Source organism: Serinus canaria, chromosome 6 (genome assembly GCF_022539315.1).
Source record: "Serinus canaria isolate serCan28SL12 chromosome 6, serCan2020, whole genome shotgun sequence".
Taxonomy (NCBI): Eukaryota; Metazoa; Chordata; class Aves; order Passeriformes; family Fringillidae; genus Serinus; species Serinus canaria.
This window is the reverse complement of record NC_066320.1, coordinates 14,223,533-14,243,280: the sequence shown is the minus strand read 5'-3', so window position 1 is coordinate 14,243,280 and position 19,748 is coordinate 14,223,533. Positions and strand designations below refer to the sequence as shown.

At 37.5% G+C, this 19,748-nt stretch overlaps 1 protein-coding gene across 2 annotated transcripts in view; it reads left to right on the top strand.

Moving 5' to 3' along the window:
- Positions 1 to 19,748, top strand: part of ADK (adenosine kinase) — a 266,784-nt gene that overhangs the window by 230,897 nt on the left and 16,139 nt on the right. For both annotated transcript variants that reach the window (XM_030241222.2, XM_030241223.2), the window contains exon 10: positions 17,558 to 17,644. In XM_030241222.2, coding sequence (XP_030097082.1) covers positions 17,558 to 17,644 — 87 coding nt within the window. The remainder of the gene's footprint in view (positions 1 to 17,557; positions 17,645 to 19,748) is intronic.

The following is a 19,748-nucleotide window of genomic DNA, read 5'->3' as shown; positions in this document are numbered from 1 at the left end:
CAGAGTAGCTCATAACAATTTTAAACAAATTACTTTTAGTCAGATGCATTTTATGACTGGTCTTGGCTCAAAGGGAAATCTTCAGAAAGTCTGAGCAAAATCAGTTCAGCAATGGAAAATGCTTTTATACTGAAATATTTGCAGAATTCAAGACCAGCTGAAGCTACAAACTTTAAACTTGGCTTGTTTTATAGCTTTAATAGAGGAAAGAAAAACAATCCAAATTTAAAGAAAATCACATCAGCATTTTTCAAGTTATGAATGATGAAATCTGGCATGTTCAGGGGTGAACATAGAATTTTCCATTCTTTTTTCTCCCTGATGTTTGCAGGACCACCTCTATTTAAGGGCATGTTTGTAATAACCTCCTTTGCTAGACTATGGCAGTGAAAATGGATTTTTCTAACTTACTAACCACTTAAATCTTCATTTTTTGGGACTTATTACTTGAGATATTTCAGGAAATCTATTAGTAATCTGGGCAAATGTGGTAAAAAGAGAGAGGTTCATCTTAAAACTTCATTAGTGCACCTACCACATAGTGCATGCAGAAACAGTTCTGTAGATTTTTGTGTTATTGTTGTTTGATCTAGTCCATAAATTAAAGTCAGTGCAGTGTAGCCAAGTTAATATGTCACAATAAAGTTGCAATGTTACCAAATTTTGGAGCCTTCCCACCAAGCTCTTGCTGTTGAAGAAATAGTAGGCATTTGCCTCTATGTGTTCTCTGAAACAGAAGACTGAGCTCTGTGGGTGTTGGTGTCACCCAGTACAGCTGTTCTTGTGGTAATATATGCAGATATGCTCACAAACTTAAATCTTCTATGTTTGAATAGAACTAAAACCTGACCTTAATTAAAATGATGAGAAATGATAGTATGTTTTGTGAATTATGAAACTCCTTTTACTTTGTAAGTATGTGGTAGATCTTAAGTATTTTAGGAGATTTTTTAAAACCCTTCCTTTAACAAGGTTTATCACATTCTGGATATGGAATGAGAGATTTTAAAAGCCATTCTTAGATCCCAATAGCATGATGGTGTATGCTTTTTGAGGGGAATAAAGAGGGCTGATGTTCAAGCATGTAGCTCACTCTAAAGAGAGGTCAGTGGGTTTTCTTTGTCAAGTTGTGCTGCAATCACAGACCAACATGTTGCCCTGTAAGCCTATCTATGTAGCATAGAAGTATTTAATACTATTGACACTGCTGACATTTTATGGTGGGTCTGTTTGCAGCTCCTCTCTGTAAGTTCCTGACTATAATGTGTTCTTCTCTAAGAAGCAAGGAAAGATGTTATTTTTTTCCTTGCTTACAGCTTTTATGTTTGGCCTTCCAGACAGGAAAACCTTGACTAGCCCTTTTTTTATCAGCTACGCTTCCTATGCATTTATACATACCAGAGTAGTACCTTGGACCCAGGGAAACAGCAGCTGAGTTTCATCACCATGTGCTCTCTTTTTCACACAATTACACACTTTCACTCTTCCCTATCCATTTATATTCACAAATAGAAATGATAATTTCAAAAAAAACCAGTGGGTTTAGAAAAACAAAGACATTTTAGTCCCCTAATGGCTTAACAAGTGAGCCAGCAATCCCAGAATAATCAGGTTTTTTGTATCCTATGAAACCACAAAATCTAAATTAATAATTAGCATTTGTTGGTAGGGATTAATGAATAGCAAAGCTGGTAATACCTTTTTGTAACTGAGACCATTCATGCTTTTATGCTGCATGGGAGTGGAAGACTGAGAATTTTATTAGACAGTTGAAACACATTATTAAAACCTAAATTCCTGGATACAGGTATCCTGACTGGACTTAAAAGTGTACCAACTGTTGCACCTCAAAGGATGTGTATACACACATGCAAATAGGCACATGGGTGTGTTTCAGTAATTTCATATTGATTTAAGAAAAGGATGTCTTCTCTGGTCTGCTGTGTCAATACACTAATTTAGCCCAGAAATTGAGAGTAAGATGGGAAATCCCTTATTCATGGATAATCACTGGTAGTAATGAATATCAAACCTAGCTCCAATTTCAGGTGCTACAATGAGTTTACATTCTACAATTCTGAGGAAAAATTACCCCTTTAGGCTGTGGAAAAATGCATGTTTGTTAAATGAGAATAAATATGGAGCCCTACTCCATTCCTTAGAACTAGGCTGTATTTATTCTTCCAAGGAAGAATATCTGTACTTGTTTGTCAGATACTGATACGTAGATTTAGGAATTCAGGTTTTATACCGTAATTCTAAGAAGGATTCTTGGAGACATAACTATTAACAGCTAAATCCACTGCTTAGGTAGGAGAAATTGTATGATATTGGAGTGGCAATACAGAGTGAAAGACTAGAAGCAAGACTGAGGCAGATGAAAGATTTATCTCTAACGTGATATTTGCAAGTGTACAGCAGTGGGAACTTGGCAAAGAGGATAAAACCAGAGCAAATCTGGAGTAACAGTTCTATGTTACACTCCAGCAAAATGTTGCTTGGGGATTTGTGAGCTAGAGATGTTGTCTTTGTGCTGAATAGGCCAGAACAGGATTTTATTATACATGTCTTGTGATAAGGAGTGTCACAGAGACTGTGTTATGTAAAGAAATACATCCCCTTATTTATTTGGATTCAGACACTTCCAGTGTTCCTGGCTGCCTCCAACTGCTTGTATTGCTTGGCCAGTCCATAACCATTCCATGTACAATGTCTTCTTACTTTTGATTTTGGAGAACTCTCACTTACCTCCCCTGCACTAGTCTTTTTTCCAGACTCTTTTTGTATTCTGTTTTCTTGTTCTGTGTTTGATCCGTAGTTCTGACACTCTGAGCCACCCTTCACTGCACCTTTTTGCAGGTCTGCTTAGTCTTTGTGAGTGGGGGACCAGAATGCTCAACTTGCAAGTTCCTGAGGAATTTACCAAGTGGCTTTTGTTGTTTTCTTTGTTCTGGATTCCTCTCTTAATAGTTCTTAACAGTTTACTTGCTTTTCTGGCTGCCACTTATGATGGATCTGACATTTTCATAGAATTATCTGTTATAACTTCAAATTTTCTTTATGGTGTGGTAATTTGTGGTTTAGAGCCCATCATTGTGTATTTAAAGCTAGATAATTTTTTTAATGGGAACCTTTTTTACATTGATTGACAAAGAATTCTTTAGCCCTTTAATCTTGGACACCTTAACCATTCTTCATATTTGATATTTGTTTTTACTATCCCACATTAATTTAAATATCTCACAAGAAGACAGTTCCTGCTGCACTGCTCCCCACTGAAATTACATATCTAGGCAGGAGATGCTGCCCCAGAGCAGGTATACACAGTTAGGATTGAAACTGGACTTAGGCAGGGGGATTTGGGTAAGGCAACCCCTTAAATCACTTCAGGTCTTTCTTTCTTGACTCTGGAGAGCAAAATTGAAGGAATTTACAGTAACATATTGATTCAGGGGCCATTAAATCCCAAATAAGCATTCTCTTTCTGGAAAGAAAGTACCTCTAAACTGCAGTGGTTTTGGGGGACCGGGGAGGCATTAAACATGTTGCTTTATTTTGAATTTCCATCTAGCAACAAAGACTCTAGTTCCAAAGTTGGAATAGAAGTAGCTTCAGCATTGGCTGATAATGCTGTAGAATGATGTCTGCAAAGCAAAGAGCAAAGAATACAGGGACAGAGCCACAGAAGGAAAACAAACTCTATTATCTCATATGCTGAAAACCACCAATTTTGTTATAGAACTCAACTGAAAGGATGGTGAAGCAGCAGAATCAGTAATTGGGAAGCACTGGAAGTGGAACAGCCTTCCAAGTTTAAATTGTGCTTTTCAGATATACATGTAATTGATGCAACTTTGTGAAGGTTATCCCTGTTTTCTGAAAATGATGCCTACCTGCCTACCCACCCATCTTCATGTACACCAAACAGGGAATTCTGGTGGCTTTCGGTGTTTCAGCGACTGTCCCTACATCTGCAATGTTAGATCAGTCTGAATATATCTTTCTGAGTTTTTGAAAAAACTGAAGAAAATCCAAATCTATAGTATTCTGTTTCATAGAAAATAATAATCCTAGACACTTTTAATTAAATTTATTCTTTAAGTTTAAACTTCACCACTCTCCTTTTCTGTGCAGTCATTCAATGTTCCTGCAATATTCAGTAATGCACACTTGCCATTTCTCCTTAAGAGCATATGCTTTAATGAGTTGAAATCTGAAACCTGTGCTTTAAAGGTTTACAGTGCTTACACTTCTCACCTCCCAACATTTTAGGGTTGAATCATACTAACAGGATGTCTGTTTTATGAAATTAATCCAATAGTATTTTTTTACCAATAATTTTTGAGAAATAGATTTTCTCAGTATCCTAATTTGGTGTGATTATTTTTTACATTGTAAGAAATTAAATGTATGGCTTGTTCAGCAGGTTTCATAATAGATCAATAATTTGTTGGCTTAAGTTGTTTTTTTCCTGTGGAGATGTGGGAAGATCAATGTCTGTAGTGCCCTAGGTCAGGATCAATAGTTTTAATAAAACTTCCCTTTTTTGTTGTTTTGGGGTTGTAGGGTTTTTTTTGTTTTGCCTTTGTACCTTTGTATGGTTTTGCTTTTATTAATGAGCTTTTTCTTTAGTTTTAGACCATTAATGGTTTTCAGATAATGTCACACTGCCCAAGGTCAAGGCCAGTTTGAACTAAAAACTCTACTTATCAATCTTTAAATGCATTGGATGGGCTTACATCTGTTAGAAGACATAAGAGTTAGAATCACTGCTTTCCAGGGACCAAGTTAAAGCAAAACAAAATCTCAACCTTTTGGGAGGATGACGCATTCAGGCCTTTTTTGTGTTTCCTTAAATAAATACTAGATTTTATTTATGGATCTCATACTGGCACTAACAACATGGGTAACTACTGTGGCCTTGACTGCTCTTCAGTTAAAGATACTAAATGCTCCATATGGACCTTTATAATTGTATATTGCTCATTCCACAAAACCACTTTTAAATAAGATAGCATCTCTTGTTTATTCCTGAAATTCTGTGTGGGAAGAGGCAAATTATCAAAGTCTATGTTATCAGCTGGAGTGCTTGAGAGAATGTGGTGTTGCTGTCTCTGAGGCTCAAGCCTGTGTCTTTTGAAATCAATGGAAAGATCTCATTAACTTCATTGGCTATTGATTTTGGTCATGGAGAACTTAAAACATTCATGAATATTAAGGGGTTATACTGATTCATGTGTCTTTATGTGTGTTGTACCTTGTCTGGAATCTGTGATTCAATTTTTGTAGTTTGCCTAGAGGTTATAGAGAAAGCAAACTTCATGTAAGCTGTAAGATTTGATAACACATTTTACCTGGAGGTTTTTGTGTGGTAGAAGTGAGGGGCACAAAGAACTACACCCTTTGTCCACTGGCACCTAGGCAGATTATCTTCTGTAGGAGATATTTTTTCCATTATTTTGGCAGTGTTAGCCTGTTTTTTACTTGGCAGCAGTTCACTTCATAACAAATCATCTCAGAGGAGTTTGAACAGCAGAACCGGCACTCAGAAGGTGCCCTACTGATTCTGGTAGCCCATCATCTTTAATTTAGAGATTTTATTTCCCATCTTGTGATTACAGTTGAATGAACATTGTAAAAAAAGTTTAAATTGTAGCTATCTGTGTCATGCTTTTGCCATAAATGATGGAACTTATGTTTTCAAGCCTCTAATCTTCACCTGCTCAAATAGTCCCTATAGGATAATTGCACAGAATGGAAGGACAGTAAAGTGTGGGTATGTATGGTATCCCTGGATGAAAATTAACTGCAGGAACTGACCCTTTGATTAGAAGTTCCTCTGCTGTAGCATCCAATTTCAGACAATGAAAGTTGTGGGAAGTAGATGGCTGAATGGAAGACAAATCCTTAGCGCCAGGAGGGACAGAGCAGAGATCCTCCATAGTGGAAAAAGCAAAGAGGATTTGAATGGGTCCTGCTTTGCCTGACTTTGGGGACTTGGAATTTATTTTGTGCAAGATGACAAAATGTCTAGAATGAACTTTGAGGGCTGGGAGGCTAATTGGAGTGCTTTGAAATGGCTAATTGTCTAAAAGTGGAATTGTGAGATTTTATGATCAGTTTGGCTCAGTGACTTCCTCAGTAGGTTTTAGAGATGATGCAAAGTGAAAATTATTTAAATGCCATATGTGAAACGTAGGCTGTGCTTGTCAGTCTGATACCAGTGACCTGGCCTTGACACACCTGAGCACATTATAGACTGTGAAGTGGCAGTTAGGATATGAACCTCTGGATGCCAAAAGTAACGTTTATGTAGTTATGTAGTTGATCCCATGTGAATGAAAGTAGGATCTGTCTTATTTTCACCCTGTTTTCTTTGTTATGAATAATAAAGACAGTAAAGTAAGCAGACCTGGCATAGAGTATATACAGACAGCAGATTTTGTGAATAAGGTAAACATGGACTGGTTTTATATTGTTATGTTTTGGCTGTACCTACTGAATGATATAACACTAATGTTTGTTCAGAAAGAATGCACGGAGTAGTCTGAGAGCAGATTTAAAGTTCGGGAGGCTGCATACACAGATTTTGTTTGCTGTAGTTCGCTACCCTGTGCCCCCCACTGCCTTCCTAATCCATCCTGATTCTTCTGCCTGCCCCAGGGATTAGCAGTCAAAACTAAATCAGAGGGGAGTCTATGGAACCAAATATTTATGTCCCTTGTAATGTGACACTGTGATACTGTACTGTGAACCTGAAAAGATGCCAGGCCATGCGTTGTGTCTAATAGCAATTGATCAAAAATGGAACTGCAGAACTGTACTCCAAATTGTTGGCTGTATAAATTCGATAATAAGCACATTTCTCAATGGAATAAAACAGTGCAGCAAAGTGTGCATGCCCTCTCTTCCCTCCGCACCTGTCCAAGTGCAGAGCGCTGTTTGTACAGTACATTGTCGTCGTTGACAACTGAATAAGAATTTTTAGGAGCAGTTGGCTATCAAGTGATGGCAAATTTAAAGGTTATGCAAATTGTGCCAGTACAGCCCAGCTTGTTTCAGACCTCTTTTCTCTATTATCATATCAATTGAGTCAGCTCATAGTAGACAAAGCAAGGTTATGGGAACCACCTAGAGCATCATGCACCATTAAACATCAATGCAGCACACATGAACATCTGCAACAACGATCTTATTAGCAGAGGGTATAACGGAAGGCAATAAACAGCTTTCTTAGTCACCTAATTGTAAAAAATTTAATAACCTAATACTTGCATTATTTTTCAACAGCTATTTGGTCAAAAATTACAATTGCAGTCGATTAGATTACAATACCAATTGTCTGCTGTAAATTGGTACAAAAATATGAAAATCCTTTTGTGAGCAATAAAACACTTTAGTTAGAAGAATGCTAAAAATGCAATTTCTTTTAATTTCTGGCACATCATGAAATATAAGTATCTGCCTTTTGCAATAACATTTTTATACTTGGCTAAAACCAAATATTATAAAAGAATCTAAGAATTGGTTTTGATTTCCTGATCTAAGAATTGGTTTTGATTTCCTGCTTGTCTAGGAACATTTCAAAAATCAGGGCACAGTTGTTTTGTTGTGAAAAGTAACATACAGAAAACATAAAATGGTCTTGTGTATGTGCAGTCAAAAAGGATGTTTGGAAAGACAAAGTAAAGCATATTAGATGTCTGTACTGGATATGTGTTGTGTGTTGGCTTCTGGAGGAGACACTGCACTGCTTTAGAAGATGAGAGTCTGTGAAGCTGTGCTCTCAAATAGCTGAGGGAAATGTATGCAAAAATTAAAGTGTGTTAAGTTGATAAGAAAGAGAAAGGAGGTTTGGCTCTCTTAGGCCAAGCCAAACCCTAGGGATAGGTTAGGCTAGAAGCTCACCCTTTGCTGGAGTCAGGTAAATTGGTGGGGAGGGACAGCCCCCCTCTCCATGGAGGGGGGCACTGCTGGACTCCCTGGGAACCAGAGGCCTGCTCAGAAAGCTCAGAGCTACAGGAGGAGAGCACCACTCTTCCTGTTTTGTCCTGAATGTGCAAATGCACAGGTATTTAAGAATTAAACCAGAAAGGAAATAAGAGACTGGATGAATAAATTAATACAGGCTCAAAAGTTGAGTTTGACAAGTGCATTCAGCAGAGAATCCTGCTCCAAACATTAGTCTGCTTCCAAGCAGCTTTGTTCCTTCCTGGCACTGTGTCTCCCGACTGTTGCCACTGAGCAGCAGCAACCAGATCAGATTTGTATTTATGTGGAAGAAGAATGAAGCCTTCTCAGTTTGTGTTAGTGCAAAAATCCAAATTGTGCCAGGATCACTGGTTGCAATTAGCCTCCTTGTCAGCAGTAGGCACCTCAGTCATTGCTTTATTCAGCAAGAATCAACAGGTGATGGTGAAGGATGTGGGGAAAGAGGAAAAGTGATTAGACAAAGATGAGCAGAAACTTGGCAAAAGGATGAATTTGGCAAGTTGAGAGTTTCAGGCATTAATTTTGTTACCACAAAAAAAGGAAAGTTTTTCTTTAAAAATGTTAACAGCTTTCCTTTTTAAATCTGGTTTTATTTCCTCTAGGAAAAGATGGCAAAAAAATCAGTGGAACTATTTAAATAGCCATTAAGTGTATGTTTTCTACTGAAATGCTTCTAAAAGTAACAAATAACAAATAATTTCCATTTTTTCTCACATTTTTGAGTTGCAGTTCAAATGATATCACTCTGTAGGCTAACCAGAATTTTTTTCCTGCATATCTCTGTCATTTTTAAAGCAGTATCTGCTTCTTGCCTTTCTTCATAACTTTTTATAACTTAATTGTATCAGCAGACTGTCCATATTTTGCTTATACACATCTATTGACTTGCTTTTAGGATTGGAAACTCTTCAGAGCAGGATTTTTTTACTTCTAAAACATATCTTGGTGGTCATCTTGACAATACGAGAATAATACAAATCACAGAGATCATGAGTTGAACTCACCTGTATGCACCAACTGACGTTTGATTAATCTTAAAATGTTTTATTGCTTCTAAAAAGATATGTGTGTTATTTTGGGTATTATTTTGGAATCACTTAAATTTGAATTATTCAGCAAATTAATACTACAAAAATAATACTTTAAGGAAAAGTAACCAGGAGTGATAGGAATCTGACAACGTTCTGCAGAGAGAGAGGATGGACAATTCTGATTTTTCTCCTAGGTTACTTATTTTGCTTTTGTCAAGCAGCCTGACTTTAAAGCATTGGGGTTTAGGTTAAGTGACAGTGCATGCCCTGTAAAGCCTGTTGGGTTACCTTTGTGGGTGCACACATGGGACTGCAATGCTTTAAAGACCTTCATACACAAACATATGATCCAAGCACTCTTGCCAGGAACTGTTTGTCAAAGCTGCTATTACAGTAACTGTGTGGAAATGAATGTAATCCACTGTGTAGTCAATAACTGTAAAAATTCAAGGGTGCATAATTTACTTCAAAATGTGCATGCTGTTATTTTTAAAAGGTGATAGATTTACCATCCTGCTTATGTCAATGGTTAAACTGATAACATGATACTACAGAGATCATAGGGTATTTAATTATCTAAGAAATTATCTGCAACTAATGTAGGGGAAAAATAAGCTCCTTTATTTTGGGCCAGATTTTTATCTTAGGCTGGTATAACCCTTAAAGAATTCCATTAAAAACAGCAGAATTTCTCTGTTTCAACTGGCATTTTAAGAGTAGGGTATTTTCTCATTGACGTTAGAACAAATTTTGGCCTCCATTGCAGTGACATCTTCTAAATAGATTTAAAACCTGCTAAAGTCTGATAAAATTCATTTAGTAAGCATGTTTTATACCACAAAAGCAAGCAAGTAGTCTTGGGAGATCTTAATTAAAGAAAACATGGAACTTACAAATACAGAATGAGAAAAAAAAATTGTAAAATTCTAGAGCTAAGCTCTGAGATAAAAGGGTGAAAAATTGAAATTTCTACATGTAATCTGAATTTTTAACAGCAGTGCTGTAGAATTTCTGTGGTATAGCTACCTCATCAATGTTCAGCTCCTAACAATTTTTTTTTTCAAGGAGAAGCAGATATACACATTAACTTATTTTTAGTAATATATCTAGGGAAGGCTGTCTCTCTCATTCCAATGGACTGATTTTATTTATGAAACTAAATATAAATTCTCCCAGAAGAAAAATCTCCTTCGGAGCTGCTCTGTAGTGACCTAATGCTCACTCCTTCTCTTTTCAGTCTTACTGATGCTCAAGTGAAATGGAAGTGCCTTGGGCCCGTTTCTGCCTCCACTGACAGCCCATGCTTCTCAGATTATCGTGTAGCATAAAAAATGCTGTCATGTAACATGGCATTTATTTAAATGATGTGATTTCTGTGTTCACCACTCTGAAACTGAGGTATAGCTAAGAAAGCTTGCAAGTTTTGACAGGTGTGTTTACCCCGCTAGGGCAATATGCTTAATGTATGAAAAATGTGAGGCGGAATACAGTTTTTGTTCTACTCAAAATCAAATTATAATGTGTTTTTCTCTCTCTTATTTTGGTTTGGTTTGGTTTTGTTTTTAGCCAATGCCCTGGTAAGCTTTTGAGTAGGAATTGCATTGACATGATTTGTAGGTTGGTGCATGTCAGAAGATTCTCCCATAGGACAGTGTTGTGGTGGCCTAGCTGTGCAGTGGTTTAAAATACATCTGTAGAATACCCCAAAGTGAAGTACAAGCACACATGTTTCCTGTTGGTGTGTTGGTCAGTGAATGCACACATGGTCTGGTTTCTGAGCTGAGAGATGTTTCATTTTTGCACAGTCCTCATAGCCATGCTTCAGAAGGCTGAAGAGGGTGTGTGTGAGCTAAACATGTCCCTGTAACCCAGACACACCTTTGTGATGTGTTCCTTACACTGGACATTGACATTCCAGCTCTCATCATCTGTGTGTGTTCATGAGTCTTGGCTACCTATTTGCAAGTAGAAATAGATTTGTTTGTATTTCTAATTCCTATGCCCAGCTCAAAAAATAATGATGGAGGAGCATGGCTTGGTTTTTTTACATGTGAGGATCAACTAAGCTGTACAGTGCCCAAAGCAATGCCTGTAGGATTTACAGTGCAGGGAGAGATACTTACATTTGTTCATATCCAAGGCCAGATGTGGGTTTGTGCTTACTGGTGTGGCTCAGCTCACTGTGGTAGAGCTTGCTCTTCATAAGAGACCAGGATCATACAATTTATGGGCTTTGTTTATTGTAACCCATCTCTCCTATCTTCAGGACTGATTTTGATCTGAGCTCTTTGTAGTGCTTCCAGACAGTCATTGTGTTTAGCAGTGAAATAAATACCTGCAGAACCTATTGTTGATTTTGGTGCCTGTGACTTCACCCCCCTTGCCTTTCCTGAGTCCTCAAGCCCTGCGTGAGCCCAGACAGAAGTCAGAGGAGAGGCTGGAGCTCTGAGCACTACCTTATGTCTCCAGCAGCCATGCTGAGCTAGAGCAGTGCAGTCCTGGCAGTTCAGTGGGCGCAGTTTCAGCTCCCTCTGAAATCAGTGCCTGGCGGGCAAATGGCAATACTCCTGTGTGCTCACAAGGCTTTTTCAACAGAGTTCATTGCCATTCTAAACCTTAAACATTGTGACACATGCCAGAAAAATTCAGCAGCTTGTTCTTTAGGGCAGTTTTTCTATATATATATATATATATGCACTTATATATATTTTAAGAAATGTTTTATTAGCAACAAACTGAAGCAGAACTAGTATTTTCTGTTGACCTCTTTCTTCTCCATCTTTTAAACAAAATGTTCTGTTTACTTGTGCTAAAAATTATTTAATATGAAAAATAAAGTAGAGCTTCAACTCTTGGCACTGGCGGTGATGATATAGAAAATAATGACATTTATTTCTCACCATACCTTTGATAAAGTAAACAAAAAAAATTTTGCCTATAGATGTTCATGAGCCCTTAGTCAATGCTGTTACATTTCTTACAGTTGTTGTAACTATATACAGAGTTCTGAGTCCAGTCTTGTGCTGATATAAATCAAGCGTTATTTCAAAGGAGTGATGTTGAATTAACAGGATTGCAGACAGAATTGGATGTAGGTTCAGAGGATACACGCTGTGTGCAAAAATAGTGTTTAATTTTCCATCATTGCTAATGGTTGATGTGTATGAGTGTACAAGTTGATTCAGATGAACCTTCTTTCCCCTATTAACTCTAATCCTATGAATCACACTTCAGTGGGAGGCTACAAATACGACTTCTGAATCAAAATGCTCTTGACCAGATAATGGTACAATTTGTATGTCTGAGGAGAGCTCTAAGGGGAAGACAAGTCTCATTTACCTCCTAGGACAGAGGAAAATGGGGCCTGCACACTGTTATTTCCCCTACGGGTATCTATGGGACTATGACTAGAGCCACAAGAGATTCAAAGTCTTTGGCATCATATTCTTTTTCTGTTTCTACTGAAAATCAACTAGCTGTCTCTGAGGGACAGCGCTTTGCATCCTGGTCAACACTTTTGCTTAGCAAATTGCTAAGAGAATTTTAGCTCCATTGCTAAAGAAACCCATTAACTGGGGTTTTCAATTAATATTTGTATTACTTGTATCATACCACAAACATACTAAAGTATTATAAATGACAACTGCTCTGTAACTTGTTTAGGGTCATTTGTTTATTATAGCAATAAAGAATAAACATCTTCTGCATTACTAGTTATAAAGATTTCTTGAGAACATATAGGATTCATTAGAATACAGCATCATTTGCTGTGTACTGTTAAAATACTAGGTAGAAAGATCCCAAAGCATTTGGCTGACTTGAATCTTGCTTGTCATGCTGTAACTCCATTGAATGGCACAGAGATTCCTTCTTTTTCTGACAAGCCCTACATAGCTACAGCACCAGGCCCACAGTGCAGGGAGGAAGTGTTGGTGTGCAAAGCAAAGCCAGCTCAACACACACCCACAAAGTGCCAGGAGCACCAGAGTAGCCGTGCAGAACTGGCTCCTGGAAGTCCCAGCCTGCAAATGCAGATGTCGTTCTGTTCGCTTGGAAGGGACAGGTTGCATCAGCTGTGCTGGGTTTGGAGCACATCATCACTGCACGTGTGAGGGATTCCTAGCTGGGGTTCAGTGCCCTGCCCCACATTGCCTCACAGCTTTGGCCAGGGCTGTGTTGATGGGGTGGGGGAGCTGCAGTGTCTCTGATGTACATTAGTGAGTGTGGTGTCACTGTGTGAAGGACAGCAACAGCATTATTTTACTGTCGAACAAAACAAGAGCAAGTGTTGCTGTACTGAGGGTTTTTGAAGATGTATTGATGTGCTAAAGAAGACACAGAGACTTAGAGCCTGTAGCCTTTTGGGGTTTACCTTCTGGAGACAGGTGAGAGCTAAAAATCATCCTAAGCAATATGGTCTGGTTTCAAATACTTTTCTCATTAATTCTTACCTTACAGCTGCCCAGAGACATTTATAGGTTTTGAGTTCAGGTTTCTATGTTCTGTTAAGTTCTTCCTGTCTCTTTTTTCTTCCTTTCTTTTTATCTCTTTTTTTTTTTTTTTTGGCCCCTGATCTAACGAAAGTTAGAGGTGGGGAAGAGATGGGACAGAATTCTGTTTCACAGTTGTTCCTTTATTTTACAAGTAAAAGCTCACAAAAGAAACATGAATGTGACTCCATCTTGTAAGCATCTGTACCACCACTACCAACCCATGGATCAAAAGATCATTTGAGGAAATAGCTAGATCTTTTTTGTACATATTTTAGGTCTACCTTCTTCCTTTCATTTTATTTTAAAACAAAATTAAGAACACTCCAACATGTTGCCCATAAGAGTTCTGTTACAGGTAATTAAATGTAAGTTTACACATTTAATCTACTTTTAAGAGCAAGAAAGACTGGTAAATGACCCAGTTAAGGGAAGTATTCAGCCTAATTGGATGTAACGATTGCTTGCTGGTGTTTATTACTGTACTAAGAGTAGACATGTAGTCTGTGATTGTAATTTGGTTTAGAGACAGACCTGTAGTATTTGCACCTATCATTGGGGTTCAATTGTTCCTACTAACATTGTGAAATAGGCTTGTATTCATTTGGGAGCTTTAGAGTATTAGAATGGAAGGAGCACTGGGTTTTTTCAGTTACTCTTGCTGTCCAGTTTTTAATCTCTCCAGACTTGTTTTACCGACAATAATATGTTAAACTGGATGTGCTAGCATATATTTTTGCCTAGGAAATTAAATAGAGATTTCACCTCTTTATATATGTAATGTGGGAGATGAACAAGAACTAAATAACCAATGAGCTGTATCCTTCTGACTTACCTGTGAACTTACCTTGTCTTTGGCCTATGAAGTCACATTAATGTCTGGGTTTGATTATTTCTATGTCATTTTCAAAGAGCTGAGTTCCTAACAAATGTAAAGTCACTGAAAGTTGTATCAAAGCACCAAAATTTTCGATTTCATTAATGCTTATTTTCTAAAATTTCCCTAATTGTAGACACCGTGTTGCAATTTGCACTCACAATTTTGAGCTTCCAGGAAATTATATCCAAGTGGAATACGTTGTATCATAGAAGATATTTGTTACATAAAAATAGAACACTGGATTTCATGCCCAGAGCAGCAGCACTTGGACTTCAAAACACTTATGTAATTATTCTTTATTTCATAAGCTCTCAGAATGATGAATGAAATCTGAACTGACTTTGAAAAGCAAGGCCACTGACGGCCGGTGCACTTAGCCAAGGTGTCTCAGTGTCTGCTATGATGGATTTGGGAGTTTTAGAACACGATGGATCAAAATGAAGTTAAAGCAATATTAAATTGACAAAAAAAAAGGATACTCAGAATGGAGACTTCTGCTTCATCATGATTCACCTTGTTGTGTTTAGTTGCTACAAAACACAGATCAGTAAGAGAAATTAGCTCTTTTGGTGCTATTACACAGACATAGCAATGTAATTTAGTGGCAGCTTTAATTGTAACTTATCTCATTTGTTGTAAAGGAAAGGAAAAAAAGCTCCAAACCTTGGTATTCTTTTGTTGATCTTGCAGTATATATTGTTGTCAGCTGTAGCTTAGTTGATTCTACTATGCTAGAAGTTCTCCTAAGGTTAAAGAAAGATAATTTGCCTATTGGATATGTGCAGATGGTAATATTTTGTAATTCAGTATGTGCTCCAAAGCCATGCTGGCTCCTTAAACTTCGGTACTTCAAAATATGAGATTATTGCTCTGCTTGAAAATATAAAGGAAGTTGCAGAAACAAAATGTATTACCCAGGTAGACATGGAAAACTGTGACCAGAAAAAAAAATCAAAAAAATTGTACACGAGAAGACTTTCTTAATACATTTGGGGTTTCAGACTAATTCAGTTAATTACAATTATGTCTACAGAAAGAATATATATACTACAGAAAGAATAAAATAGGAACTCCTAGTGCAATACTTACCTGCACATACTAGAGGGAGCTGAGGGAGGGAGCAAAAGAAAGGAAAAAGATGATGATGAGAACTTTCATTTGTGCTAGTTTGCTTGAATAGAATCTTATTTGATTCCATACCCCATTTACAGCTTTCAAAATACAGTGTGCATTATTCACTCTGTGTGCCCAAACACAGACATTTGTATGCGTATGCAATTGTCTGCTGTGCATTTAACATGGAACATCTGTGTGTGCCCATGCACACTTGGGAAGGAGCAGGTTAGTTTATTACAATGTGTCTTCAACAGACTTAGCACATTGTTCATTGTTTTAGTATTATCTAGAGCAAATCAATATACCTTCTTGTGAAATGGATGAATACACTCTGCTTGTCTGGCAGAGTTTAATGTAAGACCTCTCTTTCATGATTTCCAATTCAAATGAATGCTGTTAAAATTACTAAAAAACATTGCTCTTGAAGACTTATCTTAAGAGCACAACACAGCATTGAAGCACATTTCTAAATAGCTTTCTTAACAGAGTAGAGAGTAGGATGCCCTGAGAACTGACTGAAACCTGTTCTTTAATTGGAATATTCATCTTATGTTTTTCATTACCCTTTTTCCTTTGCCTCTCATGGATGGTTGTTGCTAATGCTCCCCTCCCCTCCTGGTGGGCCAGCCAACAGTTCCCTCTGGAGGCAGCATCATTATATCTGCCTGGTTCACTTAGTAGCAGATGGTGAAGAGCAGTAGAGCTGATACACTGCATTTCACAGAAACCAGGATCCTTCTGGTACCTCTGCAGCATACACAGACTTGCCTGATTTGAGACTGTGAATTCTTTGTATGCCTTCCAAACTAGGTTTCCTTGTTTGCTACTGTGTATGTCAGTGTAAGAGTGATTTTTTATGATCTGCTCTGTTGCTGGACAATGAAGAAACTACTCATCTCCAGGTTTCAGCTACTGACACCTCTGTTTTCCATTTTATTTCTATTTTTACCAAAAATTAAAAGGAAACAGCTCTGATGGTTTTTCATTTCACTGGTTGACAGGCTTTTCTTCCCCCTCCCCTTTTTGTAATTCCTGCTGTCTGCCAAAGGACAATCTGTTTGCTCTGAGACAGTTTAATGCATACTGACTACCAGAGGCAGAACTTCCATTGGCTCTGTTACAGGGGTAATTTACACTTTAACAAGGTATTGTGACAAGGTGGTAATTATATTTTTATCACGTCATTATGACATTACCACCTGGAAAGCCATAGCTGATTAATTAGTGGCATATATTAAATTTATAACCCTGGAACTCTAAAGTTATCATACCTAAGTGGTGTAATTATGCTGAACTGTGGTGTGGCAGTGAATTGGAGGTGAAGATGCTGAGTATCCACCTATTGCAATACATTTAATGAGTGCCAGTAGAGGGCAGGGAGCTGAAGGAAATAGTTGGGGTTTTTAAAATAAATACTAAGGAAGAGAGTGAAATCATTAAAATCTTGAAACCAAATCTAGTCAGATGGCAAGTTCCAAGGCTTCTTACATATATCGATTTTTAAAGGTATAATTTGAAAGCACTTTGATTTACACTTGTTTTTGCTTTTTTTCCCCACAGCTTTATTTCAGTTAATTCATATCTATTTTGGTTTTAACAATGCAGCAGTTTTTGCTGATCTTTTGGAGGCTTGTACTGACCATTCTGGAGGCTACCTCACCTCCCTGCAACTAGTAGAAAGCACTGTTTTGGGCAGGATGGGTTTTTCTCAGTTTATGTGCCCAGGTGTTTTATGTTGTTCCTTCTTATTTTTTTTTAATTTTACTCTTTTCCTTACTCTTTTTCTCTTGTCCTTAGTATTAGGAAGTAGAGGAAATAAATGAAGCTGGAAGTAAATAATGAAAATGCCCACAACTCACGGCTTTCTTGAATGTGTTCCCATATTCCTATGAAGTAAATACAGACAGAATTATAAACCAAATCTTTTTTTACCCAAATTATCATGCTAAAGGTCATAGTTTTGGATTGTTTTGATTTTCACTGTTTGTTGTGCATTTCAAAGTCAGATTGCCAAGTAACTCATGTTTTATTCTTCCCTTTCTCTACAGAAAATGAAGTGACTACTTTCCCTGTGTTGGTGAGTGATCAGAGTGAAATTGTGGATACCAATGGAGCTGGAGATGCATTTGTTGGAGGTATTTCTTACTTCTTTCTGTTGTTTGGAGATTATCTTATTATTCTCTCTATAGAAAAACTACTGTTTTTTCATTCAGCTGTCCTTCAGAACAAGCCTCATTCTTTTACAGCTTTTCTCTGCATCCTGAAGTTATATGATTTAATTAAGTTCTGGCTTCCAAAGGGAAAGTGTGTTCTATTACTTCAAAAATAATATGCCATTATGCTGTACTCTGGTCGTTTTCGTGAGATTAATTGTATCTGTCAGACTGTTGCATAAACAAGCTGCATCAAGTACTATATAGTGTACAGAAATCCCTCCTGGCTTAAATGTTAACACATTGTTGTTCTTTAAAACAGGTTGTAGTGAATATTAAACAGTATGTTAATAAGTGAGCATAATGTCTCTGATCATGTAAATTTTGGTAGAACATCTGCTTCCGATACAATTATTTGGACATCAGAAAAGAACGCAAAGGGTTAATTTGTTAAAACAAACCCTGAAAATATCTGGCATTGCTTAATATCCATTTGCAAACTTAGTATTTTTTTTGGCGCAAGCTCTAAGGAAAAAAGAGGATGTTATGTCTGTGCCTGTTTAAAAAAATTATTCTATATAAGCCAAAACTCAATCTAATCCAAGATTTCTGTCATTCATTGTAACCTTCATCCATGTAGTTCTGTGATGCACTATTGCATCCTGAAGGCTCTAATATCCAGTCTGTAGTAGCTGTAAGGAGCTCCATTAGTCACTAATTTACTGGAAATATTACAAAAGAGACTTTGTAAATAGAATTGCAGGGCTCAGTCTTGTAGCAAGCAGTGTGTTACCAAATTAAAACTTCAGAATTGTGTCCCACTTCAAGAATATATTCAACATAAGCTTAATCTTAAGCACGTGAGTAATTCCATCCTTACTTAATACAGCATTTAAACCAAAGATAAATGTTCAGTAGGTACTTAAATCTGTCTGAGAATAGGAATGTTTTTGCTCATTATTTCAGTGCTTTCATGAATCAAAAAGGACAGAAATAGAGGGAAACCTATTAGGTCATATTATTCATACACCTTTTAGGGCATGCTTGTCACTCTCTATTGTTCCTAAATCACAAACAAGACTAAATTTGAACCAGTAGGTAACAGTGACTGTAACATAAATAAGATCATCTTCAAGTGCTTGTCCTTGTATACATTTGCTCTGTTTATCAGCTGTGCCAGATAGCTGCTGTTCTGGGGTGTGGGGGGGGAGGTGGCTGGGGAGAAGAGAGAATAGGTCTTGCCTATTTTGTTTTCATATGTCTGCCATGTTTATCTCAGGTTGTATTTATTTTCCATTCTTCAGTTTTAGGCCTCTTGAAATCAGGACTTTTGTTTTAATAATCCTAATTTTGATCTTTGCTATGTTGGCTGCAGGAAGAATATTGCAACTAAAGCAGGGCTTTAAGAACTGTTTTGTAGTATAATAGATCAAACTTAAAAATTGAACTCTCAAGAGACTTCCTCTTTAAATTACATCCTTTTCCCTGGTACAGCCATAGCTACTGGTTTTCTGTGGAAGGGCTAAAACATTTACTTTATGCAGAATATCCGGAATGGAAAAGCTGATATAAACCAGATCAGTCACTATTTGAAACTGCTGCCTTCCACCAGCAGTGTAAGGAGTTGGGGCACATCCTGCCAGGCTGGCCTTGGACCAGTTGTGAGATTCCTTTCTCAAAGGGGAAAAATGATGTGGACAATGCTGAGCTGTGGAAGAGAGGGATCAAGGGACATATTCCTAAAGATTTACTCTCCCTTATCATTTTAAATGTTAAGATACAGCAAGATCCTGTATATTTGGGATAATCTTAGCAAAAGTCCTGTATCACAGCTTATGGATGTATATTATCTTCAGCTGCCCCAAAAACATCTGAAGCTTTTTCATTGAGCACAAGTGCAAGGCAGTCCGGTGCATTGTACAGTTCTCCCTCACTATCATGGAAAGGACCACAGCTGGTTTTCCCTCTATAATGGAAGCCAGCTCAGCCATGGCAAACCTGTCTGAGCTGTCCTTGCAGTTAGACACTTACCTGAGCATTGGTGTGTGAGCTCAGCCTCCTGTTGCACCATGCTTCTCTCTCCTGT